This window comes from Xiphophorus couchianus, chromosome 7 (genome assembly GCF_001444195.1).
Source record: "Xiphophorus couchianus chromosome 7, X_couchianus-1.0, whole genome shotgun sequence".
NCBI classification, from domain to species: domain Eukaryota; kingdom Metazoa; phylum Chordata; class Actinopteri; order Cyprinodontiformes; family Poeciliidae; genus Xiphophorus; species Xiphophorus couchianus.
In genome coordinates, this window is record NC_040234.1 from 18618939 (window position 1) to 18642282 (window position 23344).

A 23344-nucleotide genomic window follows, 5' to 3' on the forward strand; every position below is an offset into this window, starting at 1 on the left:
TGTGAATTAATGAGTTCTGTCAAGATGCTGGTGTGACTCATGATTGGTGGAAATCCATCATTTTAGTACAAGCAAGAACAAAAGTTTACTTTAGTGACGCCAAATGATCAATCAATTGGGCTTAATCCTGTTTTTTCTTTTTAAGGTCGTCATAGGTTAAACAGCAGTCAGACTTTCTTTAAGACATTGTAGAAAGAGAGAGAAAGGGAGTGGGTGTGTCAAACAGAATAAAAATGTACCCAGAAACTTAATTCAGATGAAATCTGAACACAAATCCATGGGAATAACAAGGCTGGTGAAACGGGAGAGGAGCTAAAGGAACAAGATGGACAATGTGAATAGAAGACCTGACAAAAGGAGAGGGGAAGATGAGGTTTCCCACACAAAGGCCGACTTGATAATGATTCACACAACTAAACTAAGAAGACATAATCAAGACAGGATTCCTTACACTTTTGAGACAATACATGTTTAGGAGGCAGGCATGTAGAGTCTAGCCCATCTAATATCACCATGAAAGTGAAAAATATTCTTGAAATGAAGTTATTGTCAGATAATTTTGTAATCAAGACTTCTGGCAAACACTCGCTTTACTAGTTTGTCAATGTTTTGCTTCTTGGCTAGAGTGATGAAGTCTGGATCATGACAGAAAGGACAGCATCCTTCATGCAAGTTACTAAAATGAGCTATAGGACGGCTGGGGTCAGCCTTAGAGATACCGGAGAAAAGACGGTGCTCCTCTCCATGTGATGGAGTCATCTAAGGTGGTTCAGGTAGATCATGTCTCTTTGGAGGTTTTGTCCTACTGAGAGGAGACCCAGCAATTTTGAACTCATTGATGGACCATATGTCCCATTTGGCCTGGGAGAAACTTTGAATCCTCTAGAACAGGGGTGGGCAATCCTGGTCCTCGAGGGCCGGTGTCCTGCTACTCTTAGATGTCTCCCTTGAAACACTCTTGGATCCAACAGCTGACTCACCTCCTAAGTGCAGTCAAGTTCTCCAGAGTCCTGCTAATGACCTCATTATTTGACTCAGGTGTGTTGAAGTAGAGATACATCTAAAAGTTGCAGGAGACCGGCCCTCGAGGCCTGGAGTTGCCCACCCCTGCTCTAGAAGGAATTGAGGTGTGAGGTCTGGGTTTCCTGTCTTTGCAGCAGAAGAAAATGAAAGGTTGGGTAATTTTGTGAGAACCATCTGTAGGTTGTACTGATAAAAGCCAAATATCTTTGTACTTTCTCCTCTGTCTGCCTGCTAGGGGGTTAAAAGGATAGTTCATTATTTTTAAAAAAAAGTTCTAATAAAATATTAGAAAGATAGAATATCTTACCTGCTGTAAATGAAACAAGCTTTTACCATCTTTATTAAATTATTAAATATAACTCTACATTGGTGGGTCCAGAAATATTTTTATTGGCATTTAAAAACAAACAAACAAATATCACAGATTTTGTTTTCACAAATTGAGTAAAACTTTTTACCAACCACAAACAGTGTTTTAAAGATTTTAATCAGTTTAAAACAACTGGTGTCTGTGCTTAATCAGGCCATATATTGCAGTATTTGTTCTTGTTCTCCCAAATATGCCTGTACTAGTATTTTCATACTTAGAATAAAGCTTTCATCAAACCTAAACTGTGGTTTTAAGAAGTTCCTGTTCAGTGTACAGTAGATGTATCCAGCTTAGGTTTGAGTAGTCTCAGTATATCAGATTTCCAACTGGACAATCAAATGTACACCGGACTCTAATACTCACTTTAAATTCATGCCGATAAGAAGCTGTGGAGCAGATATTAGCGTCATTAGTTAATGACAGATATCATTGTCATTAACTAACTGTTATCCCATTGCGTCGTCTCGTAGACTTTACAAACTGTTTGAATCTTGTCTCTGAATACGCAACCTTTCCCCCCCCCTGAAAAATACTTGCAGATTATACTTGCACACAAAGGACTGAAAAATTTACAATGAATGTTTACCTTTATAGAAATCTTTTAATGGGAAGTTAGGATGTGGAAATTTAGAAATAGTCCAAATGGGAAATTTTTGGGTTTGATGAGTATGAATGAGAAATTACTGGAATAAACTAGAACAGGGGTGTCAAACTCCAGTCCTCAGGGGTCGGTGTCCTGCAACGTTTAGATGTGCATCTGCTGCACCACACCTGAATAAAATAATTAGGTCATTAGCAAGGCTCTGGAGAACTGATCTACACAAGGAGGAGGTAATTAAGCCATTTCATTACACATCTAAAAACTTCAGGACACCGGCCTTTGAGAACCTGAGTTTGACACCTGTGAACTAGAATCATGTTCACCATTGTAACACACACAAACATAAAAATAAACATTTTGTGTTTTCATAGGCAGAGAGCCAGGAGCTACTTCCAGTACCATATCTAATATATTTACACAATATAGAAACTAACCACATCTTATGTCCCTTTGCTCAGCTGTGTTGCTACAACATACTTGTTCTCTGGGACACAAAATGTGGTTCCAGCAGTCCAGGCTTCTACAAATCATCTGATCATGTGATGGATGAATGCACAGTGCATGTAGGGGGTGCGGCTTCAGTTCCTCTGGAGTAAGTGGTATGTTATATGCATGTTATTAAGGAATATCATAGTTATACTGGTGTACTTGCATGAAATGTCCTTGGTTTTGACAAGTTTATGTTCAAATATGTATTTTCTTCCTACTTTATTTTCAAATTTTAGGTTAATTCAAATGAAACGTCCAACAATGTCCTTAATATTTTATTTTAAAATGTTGAATGCTTCTTCAATGGTTTTGTAACTGAATGCTGTTGACAAGTTCAATGGATTTCTTTATTAGCCAAGTCCTTCAATATAATAGGTCTATAACTCGCAGAAAATCTCATTTTATTTTTCAAGAATATAAGTCTCAAACACAGCATCAAGCTCAAGAGCTCTCTCTTTATATCTGAATCTCAAAATAGTGGGTTAGACTACTTGTTGTCGACATCACATATCTAAAAATCAAAACTGTCCTTTTAAAATTCCTTCAACGGCCCAATTTCTGGCTATTTTCAGGTGTGGATACAGTAAATATTAGCTTTTCAAATAAATGGTATATTAGATATTTGAAGCCACAATCAAGAAATGTTTTCTTCTTTTTTTTTTCTTGGCAGACTGTTTTAAACCAGCTGCAGGCAGCTTCAACAAACCTTAAATAACATCAACCTGAGCCTGTATCTTCTGCCACAGCTACATTTCAGATTTTTCTAAAGAAGTCAAGAGAATTCATGCTTGAATCCAAACAAACTGGATGTTATAGCAGACACCTGATTCCTCCCTGGTTATGAAGCAGCTCATATGAGTTCAGCACAAACAGCTGATGTCTGCAGAGGACCCTGAAGGCTGCAGGGAGTGAACAGCAGATGTGGCAGAATGGCATGTAGTGTGAGCCGCTCCCTACGCCGGAGACACATGGAAAGACAGAAGGCGGTGGACCTCTGGTCAGCCCGTGGCCACAAATATGCTGAAAATGAGACATTAAAGGATTGTTAGGAGGTGCTGTAATATTTTCCACAACATGCCGCTTCAGAGAGCTTTCGCCTGCATGTGAGAGTGACAGGCAAGTCAATCTTAAAAAAAAAAAAGAAGCAAGGTCACTATTTGAAGTAAGCACAGCTAAAGATGCCAGAGTAATTTGGTTTTATGGAGAAAAATGTCATTTTAAATCCCACAAAAGAGGATAGAAAAAGTTGCAAAGGATGCTGCAGTGTGTGGCATCGCGTTGTCTTGTTCTGCATCAAGATTACAGGCGGCATAATTATTTGGCAGAAACACAATAGAGGACTGGGCCTTGGATATCGCAGGATATTCACACAGACAACGCCGAATGAAAGGAGCTTTTAGTTTCCATCGGAGGCAGCTGAGGGATGCCAGCCCTTGGGCTGTTCAGAGGTTTCAACTGGGCCATAAACACTTTTTAGCAATTGGCCGCTTTTTGCTTGCCATGTGGTTGTTTACTACGTCGGAATAGGTGATGTGTTTTGCCCGTGTTTGGATATCGGCTGCCAAAAGAGCTCTTTCATCAAGCCTCTTGCTTTAAACCTCCATCAGTGACAGAAAGCCTGCAGGCCGCAGTGTGATGCGATCCTCTGGGAAATGTTGGCTTGTTTGTTTTGGTTTTCTTGTTTTTTTTTTGTCGCTGTTTATCTCTGAATAAAACACACACTTGACCGACATCACTGTTGCAATATTCAGGTTTGCAATAGTCAGTGCACAGCCAGATTAACTTCCTGTTCCAGAGAAAAGTTTACCCAGGCTTACCAAGCTTACCAAGGCACGAAGGTAATACTTTTTTGGGTTTTAATGATTTGATGGAGAGTTTTATTTTCAAGGGTTGAAAGATTATATAATTTATAGAATCAGTCATTTTCAAAACCAAGAATTAGGTGCAAAAATTTTAATGTGTGGTGGATTTCCTTTTATTCAAATCTAATTCAAGATACCTAATTGGAAGTTTGTGGACAATTTCCGACCAGTTTTTGTTAAATTTGACCTGCTGATACCAATCTGATCCGACGTCAAGCCACTATGTGAGAGAAAAATTGATTTAAAATATTTCAAAACATTCGAAAACAGTCAAAACTGTCATTTTAAACTTACTTTTCTTTCTTTTTTAGTGTTCAATGTGATTAGTGCAGTAAGCATGGCCGACATTATAGTGGCCATGTGTCTGAGAGTTGTTGTTATTATGACTCGGTAACGGATGTGTTTGATGTGCCCTGATCAGAAAAACGATTAAACTTTTCTAAAAGTGTAATGTAAATGAACTTGACTTTTAAAACAGATTCCCCAAATTTTCAAAAAGTGTTGAGGTCTGATCTTTAGCAAAACCACTTAAGAAGCTTAATTTTCACCTTTTTTAACTGTTTTAAAATTGTTTTTGATTTGTGTTCGGGAAAACTGGCTAATAGTTTCTGTCTAGCTAATAAATCTGAAGTTACTCTACCTTCTAACTTTTTGCATACTTTCTGTTGAAAGCACCTGCACTGGCAGTGAAACAGCCCCACAGCATGATCTTACTACCACCATGCTTGACAGTTGGTACAGTGTCCATAGATGTAACTCTTCAAGCCATCCTTTCATCATTGTGACGTTTGAATGACATGTACATACAGATAATTTATTATTACACCTGTAATTTAAAAATGACTTCAAGAGACTTTTCCAACTTGTGGTTGAACTCCTCGCTAAATTAAAAGACATAAGCTTAAATATATTTAAATCTGTATGAATAAATCTGACAGAAACCTGGAAGGAAACGTAGCGGGTGGTCCAGGTGTCTTTTGCTTTTGAACCAAATATTAGTGGTGGCGTATGCATAGCTTTGAACGTGTATGTGCAATTAAGCTTTTATGTGGATTAGGGAAAATTTAAAAGAGATTAAAATGTATGTGTCCAATTCCTGTGTTCCACCCTGGGAAAAACATACAGTTCAAAGAAATTATTAAAAGCCTCACAATTAGAGGACAGTGATAATCATAAGATTTAAAATGTTGATCTATGACTGTATTCGTCTGTAAGGTTATACTTTATGTTATGTAAGCTAGTTTAAAATTATGTTTGTTGTATTTTATAAAGTTTGACTTTTAAACAATATGCTCTGTTGTTTTACTGAAAGTTTGGATGGATGTCTAAAGAGTTTGCTCCTTCTGTTTCTGCCCTTGAGCGACACAATTACTAAGAGACATGCCTTTCTGTCCAACTGCCAACAGGATTCTGTTCACTCACTGCAAGAAGACAGATCCTGAGCCAAGGGTTTTTTTTGCGCTTTTGCTTTTTGAGAAAATACGAAATTTGCGTCTGTGTCTGCGCATGCATTTGTTGCCCCTCTCTGGTGAAAATTCCTCCATTTCATTCATTACTGTCTCTCCTCCAGTTATACTCTTGAGGCAAATGCTTGATATGCTTTTTAAAAATGTCTTTTCAGAGTAACTTAGCTCCTCGGTCAGGGCAGTGCTGCACCGCACTCTCTCACGTTAATGCTGTTGTTAACAGCTTGTGGGCACGGGTGGTTTGTGTGGCCTTGCTTTTTGAGCTGAAAGACTCGCTGAAGGCAGAGAGACAGCGTGGAAACCCTGGAACCTAAAATTAGCAGAGTGGGACCTGGCTTCTAAATATTCTGATTAAGTTGTTAAAGATTTAGAGCTCATCAGATTTGGAACTCAGGTTTAAGCATCTTTGCTGTTTGAATCAACTAAACTGAAGGAAATAAATCACATTTCTGTTGACTTGTTTATGTCTGAGGTTGGATTTTGTATTTCATATTCTTGGTGATTAATTCAAAACCAAAAACAGTTCTGATTAGGTCACCGAGGATGCAAACCCTTCATCTTACTCTAAACAGTGACTGAATTTTGTCCCTCTCGTGTCTTTTCTAATCATTCTGAGTGTGATGAGAATATAGATTATTATTAAACTCATTTATATACATTGGCCAAAACAAATGGATCTGTTTTTATTATTAATATTTAATGGTTGTAGTAGTGAGAAATTATCTAAGCTTGAACTTTTGGCTTGAAATGTTGTATCAAAATATCAATAGAATTTTAAATCTAAAATTTATTCCAATTTTGTCTAAAAGTAATCATGATCATTTAATTTACTTTTTAAAGCAATGATAATAACCACCCCCAATATTTTGGCTAGCACACCTGTCAGATTGATTTATATAAATATTTTTTAATGACTGAAATACAGAGAAAATAACAACCTTCAATCAGTTGCAGCATCTATTAATATATTGTTACCAAGGATAATGATGATGATGATTATTGTTATTATTATTATTATTATTATTGTTATTAATAGTTATTATATTAATAATAGTTATTATGAGAAATAATATTTTTTGCTTTATTATTTACTTCACAATTTAGCAGAACAGTAATTATTTATCTAAATATATAATACAATAATGTGATCTGATAATTTATTCGCTTAAATTAATGTTACTTTTAAATATAAATAACTATGTTATACATAAATAATAATAATAATAATAATAATAATAATAAAGAAAAGTCAATAATAGTGCTTCTTTCATTCACCTTAAGCCCTCCCTCCAATGAATAAAGGATTTCATATTTACCTAAATAAGTTGGAGATATTTTAAAACCATCGACACAATTTTACAGGAACTAAAAAAAGCATGTTATAACAAACTGATTTTTACTTGAAGAAATTAGTTTATGGACTATTGTCTTGTTTAAACAAATCTTATGGAGAATAAACACAACTGATAAAACTCCTGATATTTTGCTCTGGGTTTTGGTTTTTGTTGTCCCACTCTAAGATTATCATTTGTCCCCTTCTTGCCACTCTACAAAACTCTCTGGAGATACTCTTGCTTTTTATTAAAATTTATTAGAAATTCATTCATTAATTAATGAACGAAGATGTCTAATAATTAAGTTTCCTCATGGCCTTCGGATGATATTATCAGAAATGGCTAACCGTAGCCACACTGTTTCTCTCAGCATGTCTGGATCAGGTCTTGACTGACGATATTGAACATTGGGACTTCTTCCCATTGGTGAATAATGTGTACTTCTAGTATGAAATAATGTCTGATTGTGAATCTAAGGCTTTCCTCCTCAGTTGCTGTTACGATAAACCTGTTTACAAATAAACTATAAATAGAGTGACAGCTGGTTTTACTGTAAACAGATGACTGTAAATGTATTTGAGTTTGTGGTTCAGGTCCTTTAAATCCACTCCATCTGTGTCTCTCATCTCTGCAGGAGTCGGAAGATCCAGATCCGGAACATTCCCCCTCATCTGCAGTGGGAGGTCAGTTGTTTTCTATTTCTGTTTGTGTGTGTGTGTGTGTGTGTGTGTGTGAGAGAGACTGTGATGCCCAGTCGAACAGCAACAGGCGGCAAATAAACCAGTTTCCTGACAATGAGTCACCGGCCTTTGTAGTTTGGGCTGAAGTGTTTGTGAGCACGCGTTTCGGTCAGTGTTTGTTACCGTGGCGATGACACTGTGTCGTTGTGTCAACATCTGGTCCCCGTGGGGGTCCAAGGTCTCTGTGTTCATATCTCTGCATTATCTACAGAGAAACTCAAAACATTTTAATGAATTGAAAAAGTATTTTTAAGAATTTAAGTGAAATTTTTTTTGTGTTTAGTAGATCATGACATGATGCAAGACACTAAGCTGGTAGAATCAAATCAAACTTTTATTTTCATTGGTTATTTTTGATCAATTATTTAATTTATCCGCATTTTTACTGCATTTTGTCCAAAAAGTAATTTTATTGACATTTTATTGGTATTTTTGAACATAACAGAAAATCATAACATAATCCCACTGCCGCTAAAATAATATAACATCTTGACTTACAAACCTTCAAAGCAATAACTGATTTTTAAATACATTTCAACATAAATCAGTGTTAGGTCTACATGTGGGCCTAATTTAGACCTGTATAAGAACAATATTTAAACTATTTGGACTAAAAGTCATCTCAGCTTAGAAAGTCATAAAAAAGGCACAAAAGTCTGTGACTTATGGAAAAATTCACATCTTCATTTAATCCAGGATGAATGGATTTCATCTAGCTTTTTCATTATGGCAGAAATGTTCACTTAAAGAATTGTATGATTTGATTGATGAGAGCTGAAAATTGTGAAAATAGAGGCAAACATAATGGCTTATTTACATCTGTTTGAAATGAAGCCTAGGCGCAAATTCAAACTGGAAGACTCTTTTATCCCCACCGGGACCCGTTAATTGAAGCAACCTGTCCACAATCGTCGACCTATCAACGCCGGACCAAGCCACGTCACGTCCAATCATCGACCAAGTCCCAGCTGATAAGGCCCTTCATTCATGGCGTCCTTTGCTCTCCAGCCGAGCTCAACCCACCACCACCCCTTCTCCTCCATTCGCCCGGTCCTGAGGCCCGCACCCTTCTTCAACCTCCACCACCAGTGCCGGGCCCTGGGGGAGGACGTTCCTAACAGCATCGGGGATGCTCATCTGAAGCCTATCGCTAACACGGCGATAACCGTTATCCCAAGCCGGGGCCCGAGCGCAAAAGACTTTAAATTCTGTTTGTCAATAAACTCTTCTAATTGTCTTCTCATCTCCGTCGGAGTCTCTCCAGATTGAACTGTTCTCTGTATTGGAACCAAAGAAACAAGAGTTAGAAACATAAATTTCATTTTGTTTTCATAAAAATAAAACTGTCAGTTCCAAAGCAGAAATCCTAATTTCCAACCAGATGTACACTCTCTCATCTAGCCGCGGCATATCTGCAACTCAGTTGCTCAGAGATGACTCAATGCTGACATAATATCTCCAAGGCAGATGAAAAATGATTGTTCAATTTTTGGTTGTTTGCAAAAAAAAAAAAGAAAACTTGGAAGAAATTACAACATGCACAAAAAGCCCCCAACTTGCATATTGTCTGAGCACACTACCATGTGAATGTGTAGCTAATTTATACGCTTATCTGACTTCAGTCATGGACAAAAGAGGTCTACATCTTGACTTTTGATAACCTTCTAAAAGCACATAGAAAAACTTTAACTTTTGGAATAAATGTAACCACATTTTAGCCTATGTAGACAAAGGTGCATTTAGACAATGTTTAAATGTATTTTAAACAGAAATGCTCACACAGATAATTTTATCAATGAAATTTGTGTATTGCTATATTAATATGTAGACTAAAGCAGAAATATGAAACAAAAACAAGCCTAAGTTATTGATCAGAATACTGTTCTTCTGCTCTTTACAAACCATTGAGGCTATTTCAACTTTTTATTAGCTGATTATTTATTGGCTATGCTTTTATTAAGCCAGGAAATAGAATATTAGATTTCTTTCCGTTTGCTTGTCAGCAGCGCACAGGATCTGTTGCATCACTGCATTGTTGTCCATTTATCTGGAGAGAACGGCAGTCATTTTGTCCCCATTCTGGCATTTCATCTGGCATTATACTGAATTTGATGGACCATTTTAAGAATTTCTTTTCCCTTTTCATTTTTTTAAACCTGAATATACCTTTTCTGGTACATTTCTACATAAAGCACCTCAACACTGTTTGAAGAGTTAAACTACAGCTAACCTGGTTGTTTCCCGACAATTACGTTAATCGCCTCTTTTAATCTCTGGCCTGTTTATTCTAACTTTGACCAATATACACGTATTTCTATTTTCTGGGTGAATTTTGTGTTTGTCTGTAATCATTGTAAAACTGACAATTAAAAGCATAGATATTCTCCAAAACTGCACTGGTATGCAGAGTTTTATCTGTTGCTGGAAAAGCAAAATTAAAATTCTTCAGATATTTAGACAAAGGACATTTAGACATACAAAGGATATGTCTAAATGTATATGTCTAAATGTATTCTGTCTAAAGGATATTTAGACAGAGTGGGGCCAAAATGACTGCCGTTCTCTCCAGATAAATGGACAACAATGCAGTGATGCAACAGATCCTGTGCGCTGCTGACAAGCAAACGGAAAGAAATCTAACATTCTATTTCCTGGCTTAATAAAAAGCATAGCTAATAAATAAAAAATAAAAACTCCGAACACCTAAAAAAACCCCCAAAAAACATGAACCTTTGTTTCTTTTTCTGCAAGCACTTAATTTAAAACACATTTTAAGAGGGTTCAACATGTTTGAGAATTTTCTAAAATAATTAAAAACAATTAAAAAAAATTTGAATTGTCTTGTCTTGAATTTTATGGGATGCATACAATATGCATGCATCCCATACTTATATACTTGTACTTATTTAAGTATATAATAGTCATAATTGGTGGAAAAATAAATAATTATTACAAAAAGTAATGGACTCACTATAAACTATACACCTTCCAGCTCAATATTTATGCAAAATACATAACAGGGGCCATGTTTCTTTTTTATAGACTTTTACTCTTTCACTTTCTCTGTCTGGTTTCATTTTAAATATTTTACAGTGTGATAAACAAATAAATGACAACTACCATCTATAAGTCATTCTATTCACAACAAATACAGTTTTGAAAATCTAAAGTGCCACTCACCAAATCAGCCTATCAATCTAAGAATCCACAAGTTTTATTAACCTGCTGAACGTTCAGTGCATCCTTAATTTGACAAAAGACGCTTGATCCAATCTTAAGTCCAGTCTTTTGAAAGCAAAGGAAAACAATCTTATGCAAAAGTTAAACGCCAAACAGAAATATGTCTAAACGCTAACGGGGATAAACACATGAGAGCAGGACTGTAACGACCTACCTCATTAGAACACGGCTGCACTGCATATCTGTATGGTGAAAGGTATAGTTCCTGTGGAAAGCATTCAAGTTTTTAAAGTCAATTAGCATTTTATAAAAAGTTATAGACTAATTTCCCCAAACGATGTTTGCAAAATTGGTCAAAGATTGGGTAGCTGAACCAAGTTTCACACACTGGTGTTTTTAAAAAAAATTATTTTTCATTTTTTGATTAGAAAATTGGTGCATGTTTAACTTTGAACAGCAGAGTAAATCAACATGCTGTTAGTACTGATTAAATGATTGCGTTAATTATAAAAAATCAGTAACAACAGAAAAATACATTAGTGTAGAAAAAGCATTCATATGTAAATTACATGAAAACTACTTTCCAGAGGGTTCACAACTCCAATATCGAGGGAAAACTAATGAGGGAAAATGAGGAAGAGTGCTTCTAAGGGCCTTACAACATACTTGCTAAAGTTTCTCTACATCAATAATGTATTTGTCCTTCCAGTGGAGGGAAACTTGAATTTTCTCCCCCCTTCAATGAAATTTTGCTAATTAAAAATGAACTATACACTTTCCATTCCTGCTTTTACTTGCTTGAAGAAATGATCTCCATTCATTATTTAGTAAAGAGTTCAGGCAACTCAACTCAAGGTGAACAAACATACCGAGGTATAAATTATGAGAATGATGCATTATTCTGTGAATAATTTCACTTCTGTTGCTGTTGAAACAATATCATAGCAACATCTGTGATGGACCTCAATGACTTCTCACAGTGTTAACTTAGAGCTGCAGTTTAAAACATGTTTTACAATAAACTATAAAACATTTTTTGTCATCGTGCAAGTCTGTTTCCAACTTAAATATAAGAGTCCTTACAGTTAATTACATAAAAGCTTACACAGAATTTCTACACAAGTAGAAGCAGTACAGTCATCCTTCTTAGATGAGACAGGATTTATTTAAAAGAGGGTTATGTTAAAAGTTATGTCCCGGGTCTGGATTTGGTTAGAATTTGCTTCATAAAAAGTTAGAAATTGTTCTGCTTATGGATTGAAATTATGATAATCACTATACTGATGTTTTTGTGTCTTGTGAAAATGGGTCTATGAGAAAACATGAGGTGATGTCTGGCACGCATCGCCCCCAAGAAAGGCAGGAATCACTCAGGCAACCGACCTGAAAAATTCAATCTGGATTATTACTCACTATTTAGTAGCATACCTTAATGGACAACTATCTTCTGGAATTAACCCAATGATGACAAAAATAAAAGCTCATGCATTTTCTGCAAATTACTAACTTCATTCTTTACTTTTTTTCTAATTTGCGTGACAAAATTCAGACATTTTTTTAAAAGTAACTTTGCTTTTTTATTGTTTATTTGTCATCAAGTGTGTTTTACAGATTCCTAATACACTTTAAGATGCAAAGCTGAAGTATTTGATGTCTACTTCATCAACAAAACTTTATTATAACCCAGGATGCTGTGCTCTAATTAGTGGGAACCATTGTAATATCTTTAAGAATTTACTCTACCATTTTCTTTTGGACATTGTCGTTTAAAAATTGAGTGCTATAAACTCTGCTCTGTCCCGCTCTGTGTATTTATGCCTCTAACCTGAACTCTGCTCTCTCCCCTCAGGTTTTGGATGGCCTTCTTGCTCAGTATGGTACTGTAGAGAACGTGGAGCAAGGTACAGTACCCAACTCCTTGATCATCACACGTTTTGTATTCACTTCATCCTTCTCCAACTGTTTGACACATGTGTCTTTTTAGTGACACACACACAAAAACAGCCAGACCCCCCAGTGAGTCACGACCCCCTGCGTGACTCTGCTTCCTCATTATCATCACCACACACATCCATTATCTAAACATAACCTATTTCTGCATGTGATTCAGTCTTTATCATCTTGTCTGTCTCTGTGCGTTAATGTTTGAGCCAGAGACAGGATGAGGCTCTAAATAAGAAAAGTCTGCCACCCCTGGGCCTGTTAGCGTATGGATTGAAGTGGGCAGACATGGAGGAAATCCAGGAATAATGCGCCTGTGTATTTGAGTTTTGCATCTCTCTTGGGATGCAGCATTGTGGTAACGGGGGGAAGGCACAGCAGGCGCCTGTGGTGAAGCTTCTGAACTCACTCGTGGTGTGTGTGGAGGATTTTGTTGTCTGTACATGATCAGACATGCAGGGGGGGCGGGGGGGGGGAGGGGGCAGCAAATAGACACCTAAAAATGCAAGCTTGAGAAAAAGAAAAATTCTTGGCACATACTTACTTACTGACGGATTCTCTGTGTGCTAAAACAGCCAGGATGAGCTACCTCCCACTGTTGTGATGACAGGTGCTGAAAGAGAACCCAGCAGAGAAATTATTTTACGCCTAAAGTTTTTAAAACAGTTTGCTTCATTCTCTACCAAACACCACCAGGGAATTTCCTCCTCCGGTTGTCTCTTCAAACATCACCGGTTACTCTGAATTACCAACAGAGCCACCTCTCAAAGAAAAAATGTGATTGCTTTTGGAGTACAAACATCTGGACTCTCTTTTAATCTTTTAATCGGATCCAGTTCAATAATTCTTTAGACTTTATGAAGGTTTAAACTTTTTATTTGGTATGTGGCAGCTTTAGGCAAGTACTACATTTTTTTTATTGACATCATTACGTCTCACCCATGAATGGGTCAAGCATAAAAAGCCTCCTAAATTCAGGTGATAAGCAAGTGTTGTATTGACACATAGCTGACAACGTTTCAAGAACCAATTTTAAGCAGTATGTTTGGCACTCTTTTACCGGCAGCCATTGAAAAAGACACCATACAGTAAGTTGTGACTCGTTTAGTCAAATCTGAAAAAAACAAAGATAACACAATTTCCCACAAAGTCAAATGACATTTTTGGATCAAAAATCAGGAGAATTTAAGCTGGAAACATGGCAAATTGTAGAATATCTACTAAAAGATGATGTGTTTTGCACATGCTGTATCATGTTTTTGCTAAATTTTGTTTCAAACGCATGACATTCAGATACATCAGCCTCCACAGTATTTGACATTTCTGGTAAATCCTATAGATTTTTTTTTCTTGCCTTAGTCACATCCTTTAGAGTTAAGTGGAACAAACTAAACTGGATTTGAGTTTGAGAGAAGCGTCAGATGCTTTATGTCATAAACTGAAATTAATCGATTAGATTAAAAGTTCACGCCATGAAGGACATGCGAAAGCCTTCTTCATTAGGTTTATTCAACTATTGTGTGGCTCAACTTCATCTTTGCAGATTTGCCAAAAAAATGCCGGACGGTATTGCTCACCAGGATTCATTAACATAACTCATAGATGCACAATGCAGAGTAATGATTTTATCATTTACTGGAAACATTTCTGACTTGATTAGTATTTAAAGATCCTAGACTCCGATCAATGTAAAAATAGTGTAAATTGAAAAATGGTTTTAGTCACACTTATGTTATGGAAACTCTTAGAAATGAATCTAGGTGTGATGTTGGTGATTTAAATCACATTTTTTGTCCTTAACCTAGCAAGGTTGTACTGCTCATTTAGTGGAAATAATTTTTTCCTCTAAACTGTTTCATTTTTCCTCCATTTTCCTAATTTGTAAGTGAAAGCTGCACTATATGTTTGCATTGTCAACTGGAAGAACGCCACAAAAAATGAAAATGCAACAAAAGTCCAAAGATAAACTTAAAAAAAACAAACCTTCAATAAATCTAGAGAATAGCCACGAAACCTCTTTACAGTCTTGTCTGTTTGGAAACAGGAACAAAAATGTATTTGAGGAAAACCTTTGGGCAGAGCTGTACATTACATTGTTGGACGTTCAATATAACTGAGGCTATCACATTTTTCTGTACTTTAGCTTTAGATTCAGCTTTTTTCCCTTTAAACTGAGTTAAATAATCAGCTCATCATCCAAACTGATCACCTGATTAAGCTGATTGTGTTGTTTGTCACTGCTTGTAATAGATTCTCTAATTAACATCTTTCTCTGAATCAGACCTTGTATGATCTCTGTGGATTCACACACTATGCTCTGCCCTGTCTTCGCAGAACAACCCTAGACCACCTATCTAGTCAAGGTGTGTCTCTGTTGTGTGCTTCATCTTCGTTAATTGGCGATTATTTGCCATGTTCAGGCGGTTATGTCGGACACAGATCCGTTTTTGTGAAAGTGACAGCGAGGCCTTTGTGTTAAGCAGCTCCGTTTTGTAGAGGAAGCAGCAGGGTTTGGAGAGAAGCCAGCGTGCTGATGGCTGTAATGGATTCACACAGACAAGCAGCTTTCTGGGTCGCCACGGGAACGTGGACGCGTGTCCAACTCACCTACAGAAAACAACAAAGACCTGATATGTCCATGTGTACTCCATTGTTTGCTGTATCTCATGTTTTTCTTTATCTCTCTCTCTCCTTGTCTTGTCCCACAGTGAACACTGACACAGAAACAGCAGTGGTGAATGTTACATACGCAACCAAGGAAGAAGCTAAAGTGTAAGCAGCACAAATAATGTTACTTATGAGTAACGCTCATGTGCAGATGGCAGACTGCAAATTTGAGCACTGTAGCTCATCTATTCTTTGCTTTACAAACTGTGAATTGTAAGATCAAAGCCAGTATATTTAGAGGAACATGCATATAAATATAAACACATTTAAACAGGAAGTTGCAACATCATGCAGAATATGGTTTTAGTTAACATTAAAGATAAAACATTTAACTGTCTCAAGTGCCAAGTAATAGTCTGTCTAGATTCCTGAAAAACTAACATTTTGGCGAAACGATTATATCTAACATTTCAGGTAAAGTTGGGGACACACTATACAACTTTCACAATCACTACTGACTTTTAAAAAAGAATCTGTGCTCAAGTTCACACTAACAGACTGGTTTTTGTTTTAACTGAGGACGTGGTGAAGGATCACAGGTTACAGGATTTTTTTATACCAACTAAAAAAAACAACAACTGACTTGCAAGGGTGAAAGTTTGAAGGAACAAACATTCCAATAATGCTAGTCCAGAACAGAAGATTATTTCTGAATTTGGACTAAATATAAAGAAATACAATTAAAAATACTTATGATTTGGATGGTGTGGACTCTATTCTTTTTTTTTTTTTACTGATAATGAGAGTTTAAAATACATATATTTAAGGTTGTGGGTTTGTGGGTTTTGGAATGACTTTGAATGTGCATATTTTACATCAGTGCTACGTGGAAAATATGTTATTCAGAAACATTCATTAATTATATGCTCAGTGCTATTTTCCATTCATTTTCATTATGTATAGTAACAAATAAAGTAAAAAAGAAAAGAAAAAGTCAGCTCATAGCTGCCATGCAGCTTCTCTTTCTCGTTGGCTGTGGGGAACATGCATTTGCAGATGGGTCAGAAGTCAGCTCACCCAACACAACTCCATCCAGATCCGCCTCTAGAAATTAAACATGCTTGTTGACTGGGAGTAAGGTCAAACTGGGTCAATTCCCTCACACACCTGCAGACTCCAGTTTTCACCTCATATCACACTAGCAGTTTTTTGTGCCAATTGGACAAAAAGCTTTATTCATTTACTATTTAATCTTCATTACACAGGTAACTCGAGCTACGCAGATAACTAAGGAGCTAAATGTTCCTACAAAGTCTGTAAAATTGGTCAGATCTGCCATCAATTCATCATGGCTATGTTATTTTGTCTTCTTTTATACAGAGTGATGTAATTACTCTGTATAAAAGACCTTACAATATTTTGCAGAGTCGCTTTAAAAATGTACCCACATTATATTTAAAACTATGAGGGTTTTCATGTCCATCATAGACGTAACAAGCTGCTGTCATGTTTTACCAGTAGGTTATAACTCGGACTCACAATCAAATCTGAAGTAATGGAAATCCTAATGTTGAATCTTTGCGTCCATTACATACTGAGAACAAGATTTTTAAGCTGTTTCTTTGACCAGTATCAACCAAAATTCTTTGAATCTAAAGAACTCACTGTGATTAGATGTAATTGTTGTTTGTTTTGTTTTAAATTAATGCATCATCATCCAGAATCTGCACAGAGACACAGAATGTTTTTTTTTCTTCCATCTAATGGGAAGAATTTGTGCTTTAAAAATACCCTTAGCGATGGAGTCGTGGCTTTTAAAACACACAATTTTCTCTCAGTCATCCATAGCGCTGTAGCTCATATTTTTCAGAAACCTAACGCTCTGAAATCAGGCGCCAGACTGAACACATTTTTGTTGGTAGAGCAATATATTCCAGAGGACAGCTTTGGAAGCTTTTTTTTGTGATCTATTGCTGTAAGTGTTGTGAGAAATTAGAGACTGGACGTGTGACTTTTATGTTTTTCTCCACCTTTACTGCATAGTTTCTGGTAAATGTCACTCTGGTTTCAAAGCTTGGACAGATTTGGGGTCAAATTAATTAAAATTGGCTAAGGACTTTTTCATCTTGTCATGAAATCTTGAGAACATTTATGTTCTATAGAAATTCACTATCTTTAGGTAATCCACAAATTTGAAAGAAAAAATATCTTGGGAAGCTGTTTAGTTCAGATTATATGAAGCAGCTCAAAAACAATCTCATAATAATATACAGGTTTAAGATTTCAGGAGAAAATTTATTGTACAGAATATTATTATCAGAGTGACATATTTAATGTGCTTGTTTTTCTTGTAATTTTGATGAGTACGATTTCTCTTCAAAAATACGTTTTAAAAATAGAAATATTACATAATGTCTATGGTTTACACACTCATAAGAAAGATTTCTGACTTCACAGTTATCTACCAGACAGACACTGACACACTCCTTAAGGAGTGTAAGCCACACAAAGTTACTGTAAAGAAGCTGAGTATTAAGAGACTTTCCAGGACATTGATGGAAAGTTTAGTGAAAGATAAAAGGGTACAAGTGATAGAGAGATATCCAAGGCTTATTATTTGGATAGAATCAGTGTTTGGGGTGGGCGTGGCAGGGATAGTAAAAGCTATGGAGTTAATTACAGCTTCCCCTTGCCACTGTGTCCTTGGGCAAGGCACTAAAGTCCAAGTTGCCTTCAAATTTGACTTGTGTATTAATGTGCATGTGCTTGGGTAAATGAGAATGTAAAAGTGCTTTCAGTGATAGACAGGACCACTCAAAGTTCAATATTTTCTCTCTGTTTCTGCCTCCCTCTCTTCCTACCCTCAGAGCAATTGAGAAGCTGACAGGACACCAGTTTGACGACTACGCCCTAAACGTGTCGTACATCATGGACATGGATGGCGCCTCGCCCGTCCAGGCTCCCCGAACGCGGCGCGGAGGCCGGTCCTCCCGGGACCAGGGCACCCCCCAGCCCGGACCATCTGGAGGCTTTGGTTTGCCCCGTCTCAGCCAGCCGGACTTCCCGCTGCGGATGCTTGTGCCGACTCAGTTTGTGGGAGCAATCATTGGGAAAGAAGGCCTGACCATCAAGAATGTCACCAAACAGACACAGTCCAAGTACGCGTTTTAACTCAGTTAAAAAGTTTCAACTGTCAAGTTGGATTTATTGTCCATTATCCCAAAAATAGAGAGCATAATCAATTTATCCAAGTCAAATTAACATAGATCTGTGAGCCATCTGATTTCCACATCCGTCCTTCAGGGTGGACATCCACCGGAAGGAAAATGCAGGCGCAGCAGAAAAACCCATCACCATCCATTCAACACCCGAGGGATGCTCATCTGCCTGCCGGATGATCCTGGACATCATGGAGAAGGAGGCCAACGAGACCAAGACGTAAGCCCACATGCAGCTTCCACAAACAAACACGCGTACCACTGGCCGTAAATATACAATCCCATGTGGAGATTAACCATCATGTCTCCAGGGCTATAATCTCATCCTTTAACCCTGCATGCACACTTTTAAATCTCACTGTGCACTCCTTTCTGCCTGGACCACTAACACAGTAAACACGGATACTTATCCAGGCAGGCACGTGATTGCAGCTTAGTGTCTAAGAGTCCAAGCCGGGAGATCTAATTGGGTTTGACACTTTTAACGAGACTCCGTACCTTTTTTATGGCTCTTTGAGCTTCTTCTTGGCGTAAACAGCAACCTTTATTCTGTTGTTTATTTGCTTTTATTTGTGAGCATGCATGTGAATGCAGAACAGTCACAAAGCCTTTTTTTAAAACACAGGAGATTGTGTTTTCATTTATTTAATTTTTTTTTATGTATCAAGAGTTTTCTTGTGCTGGTTTTTGACCAAGCCTTGTTCTATTTCACATGCTTCTCATTGAAATAGAAAATATTACTAGTTGTTTGATGTGTAGAGCTTGTCCTGGTGGACAAAGACATAAGGAAAAGGCTCACTTAGATCAGGATATTGAAGTAATACTGTGATATTTGCTAGAACCACCAGAGAGGTGGAATCTGCAGAAAATACACATATTTATCTTAATCATTCTGTGGATTGATTTTGATCACCGGTCTAAATGTTGTAATAATCCTTAATGTTCAAAAGTCCAAGTGTTCCCAAACTGACTTCATTTCTTTCATGATTTCAGTACCTGAAAAGCATCAAACTATAGTTTAGAGAATTTATTCTACTCTATTGGGTAGCATAAAAAAACATATTCTGATTAATGTTATTAATCAGAATATTATTAATTCTGATTAATAAAATCTAAATTATGAGTTGAACATAATCAATAAACCAGATTTACAAAGATTAATTCTGTTTATGTTGCTAGCCAAAGTTGCCACAAAGTGCTTATGGTGACTATGGAAACATTTCCATAGTCCATTTGGTTGTTTCTATGGAAACAGCCAAATGGAAAGAATTTGACGTTGTTTAATGAAGGGTAAAAATGGCCCACTCTGCGGCTCTAAGCATAATTGGACATCTTTTTTTTCCCATGTCCTCAAATTTTTGAAGCCAATCAAATTTACATTGCAAATTCGTTTACAGTGCTTATTTATCTAATCAATAAAACAAATGGACAAAATTTAATTTTCTTCATTTTGTGATTTAACACACCTTTCATCTGGTCTCCATAGCAACGACTAAATGGTAATTAAATTGTTTCAGGGTGGAAAAATAACCTGCCCTGCAGTTCTGACCATACGCGTCCTTTAAAAATGACATAGTTAATAATATTAATATTACAGAATATTACATAGTTCGAGAGATGTAAAGAAGAATTTTATTAGAAAAGTCATAAAGAGAGATGAGAGATACAGAAAGTTTAAATACACAATGACAGCTATGTAGAGAAAACACATTCAAAATTGGTATCAGCCCATCCAATGGTCAAATCTTATGTCTCTTATATTTATTTTTCATTTTAATATAAGTTAAAACAGTTATTACCTATTACATTTATTTATTTTAACTTTAAAACGTTATGCTCATTTCTGTATTATATCATTTTATATTTTTATCTTTAATAATTTTAATCGTTTTAATTTCTTTTAAATTAAGCTTGCTAAACCAATAAAAATTCCTTCATTGTATAGTTTTGTAGAATGTCCTTAATAAGCCAATTCAGCCACGTTTATTTTCTCAGTCTTCTAATTCAAATAGTTGTATAATCTGCAACCTGGTTCCCATGACAACAGGCAAGCATCAACATGACAAGTGGAAAGGATCAAGTCACAAAAAATTTCAATATGAATTAATATACTAACATTGGAGAGTAACACAGTGTTACCAAATGTGTAGGGAAGTAATATGACTGTAAAAATGTACGATGTTACAAAGTGGTGACCTTTGGCCAAAAGAGTTGTATCTTATTTCATTTATCTATACTTTTTTTTATTAATTTATGCATTTATTAAAGATGTTATTATTTGATAAATTTTCTTCTTTGTTTATTTTGACCTATGTTGTATTTCATTGTTGTTAACATTTATCTAACTGCAGCTGTCCTCTAATTTAAAGACGTAACAGTGATGTCACAATTTCTTAAAATATGCAGTTTTTATTTGACATACAGGAAAAAAAGGATTTTACAATCTGCATACATTTCTGAATGTTGTAATAGAAAAAAAAATAACCAGTGTTCATTAAGTCTGGGTATTGTTGCTGTAAAGTATTATTATTATTATTATTATTATTACTATACTCAAAGTGAAAGCAAAGGAGTTTCAGTGTTTGAGTTGGTGTAACCTACCTCGATCAGTCAAGCTCTAACCCTGCCTTCAAAAGTGCCTTCAATGACGCCCACACCTCTGAGATAAGTCAACAAAGGGACAGCGAGTGCCTCGCCTGGGTGCCACACCTGCAGGAATAAAACCGGTCGCCCCTGCCTTCCTGCGCCCTGTGATTTCACTCAGCCTTAACACACTGAAACTCAAACCACAAAACCCACACATCTGCCATTCCCTCTCACTTCACCCCTAACTAATGTCAGCCTGCAGCATAGATTTGTATTTGCAGATCGCAGCCCCCCCATCTCTGAAGACACGCCACGTCTGAGAGCAAGCCCTGATGAAACCCCCAGCATCTGGCCACCCTCCACCACACCCCGCCACAACCCTGATTCACATTCACACCCTGTAATTGGCACACAAAGCAGAAATGCATATAATGCAGAAGTTGCACTCTTCCTTTTCCTGTAAATGATCATAATGCCATCTGCTCCCATCAGAGGCAGATGTGGTGAAATCATACTTTGTTTGAACCTTTAAAAGTGATGACGTTTTGCAGTTAATATTTTGTCAGCACTGGCAGCGCACAGGAAGCTTTTTATTGTCTAATTGCAGATACATTATCTTCATGTTTGCAGAAGAAAATATATGTTTGGCTTTATATATAAAATTGTCCAAGCAAAATTGTGCATTTTTCTCATCCTGCATCTTTACTCCACAATAGCTGAATGTTATTTCAAAAATAATAATTATCTGTACTAAACACAACAGAAAATGTGACTCACCTTCCATTGCTTTCAAATTACATGGAAAAAAAAATCCTCTAGAAAAACATGAATCATCTGATTCAAAGTATTATTTTTCTATCTATTTTCTGTCCTAACATTTTTTTTTCTGGTCTTCAATTTGGTTTGGGTTACCTCAAATTACCTTCAATGTTAGGTTTGTTTCTTTAGACTCATGCTGGAAAGTTATCATGAAGAAGTACATAAACTAACTGAGTTCTGCTTTTGTGATAAAAAGTAGGGAATGTTTTATAGGAAAGAATGCAAGAACTGTAGTTCTTCATATCAAATCAAATTGCTTTGTTGTTTTTAATCCCCTAAAACAACAAACCTTTTCAGGCGAAAAGGCTTGTTGTGGTCTGAGGGATTTTCTCAGTTGCACTTTCTTGTTTGTTTTGAACTTTTGAGCACAAAGGAATTCTTATTGAAATCAAATAGAATCAAAAACTAATTCCAGGAACACTTTCAGCTTCCTTTCCGCAACACACCCAATGTAATGTGAAAACATTTAATGGACAATATTTACTAAATAGACTGTTTGTTTATTTGATAAGGTAAGACTCTTTGCTACCCCTTCCTATAGACCAGCGGTGTCCATAGTAATTTATTGTGCCTCAGAATGATTTCATGCAGCCCTGACTGGCTGATCAACTATAATAAATTGGACAACAGACGTTACCCCAAATTACTTGTAATGTTGGATAAATACAGCAAGAATTTCTTTTTTTGATAGAATATTTTGCAGAGGAAAATAGACTAAAAAAACTAGGAAAAGAAATGTGAAAGGGTTGTACGCATGAAATTGGTTTCACAAACATCCAAGGCTTTTTTTAGATAGACATTGAGTTACAGCTCTATAAGCTAGAAAAATCTAAATATTTAATTCAAATATTGTGCATTTATTTTTAATTGTTGAGCAGTTAAAATGAAACAAAAGAAAATGCACTCGTAATTTAAAAAAACAAATTTTTAAAAAGTAAAATGTAAACTTGAGATATTCAGCTTTTTAATTTCAAAAGCTGTGTTTAAACACACTGGATTTTTGTTGTCTTTATTCCTGATTTCCTTTAATATTATTTAGAAAACAAGATCCCTGTGCAAGAGTAGAAATAAATAAATTCTAGTACAGTTTGCGTCGTGCTCTGGAGAA

The 23344-nt window shown here is 36.3% G+C and overlaps 1 protein-coding gene across 3 annotated transcripts in view; it reads left to right on the plus strand.

Annotated features, from left to right (window-relative positions):
- Positions 1 to 23344, plus strand: part of igf2bp2a (insulin-like growth factor 2 mRNA binding protein 2a) — a 71311-nt gene that overhangs the window by 33922 nt on the left and 14045 nt on the right. For all 3 annotated transcript variants that reach the window (XM_028022329.1, XM_028022330.1, XM_028022331.1), the window contains 5 exons: positions 7780 to 7828; positions 12915 to 12966; positions 15715 to 15778; positions 18481 to 18771; positions 18917 to 19051. In XM_028022329.1, the coding sequence (XP_027878130.1) occupies positions 7780 to 7828; positions 12915 to 12966; positions 15715 to 15778; positions 18481 to 18771; positions 18917 to 19051 (591 nt within the window). The remainder of the gene's footprint in view (positions 1 to 7779; positions 7829 to 12914; positions 12967 to 15714; positions 15779 to 18480; positions 18772 to 18916; positions 19052 to 23344) is intronic.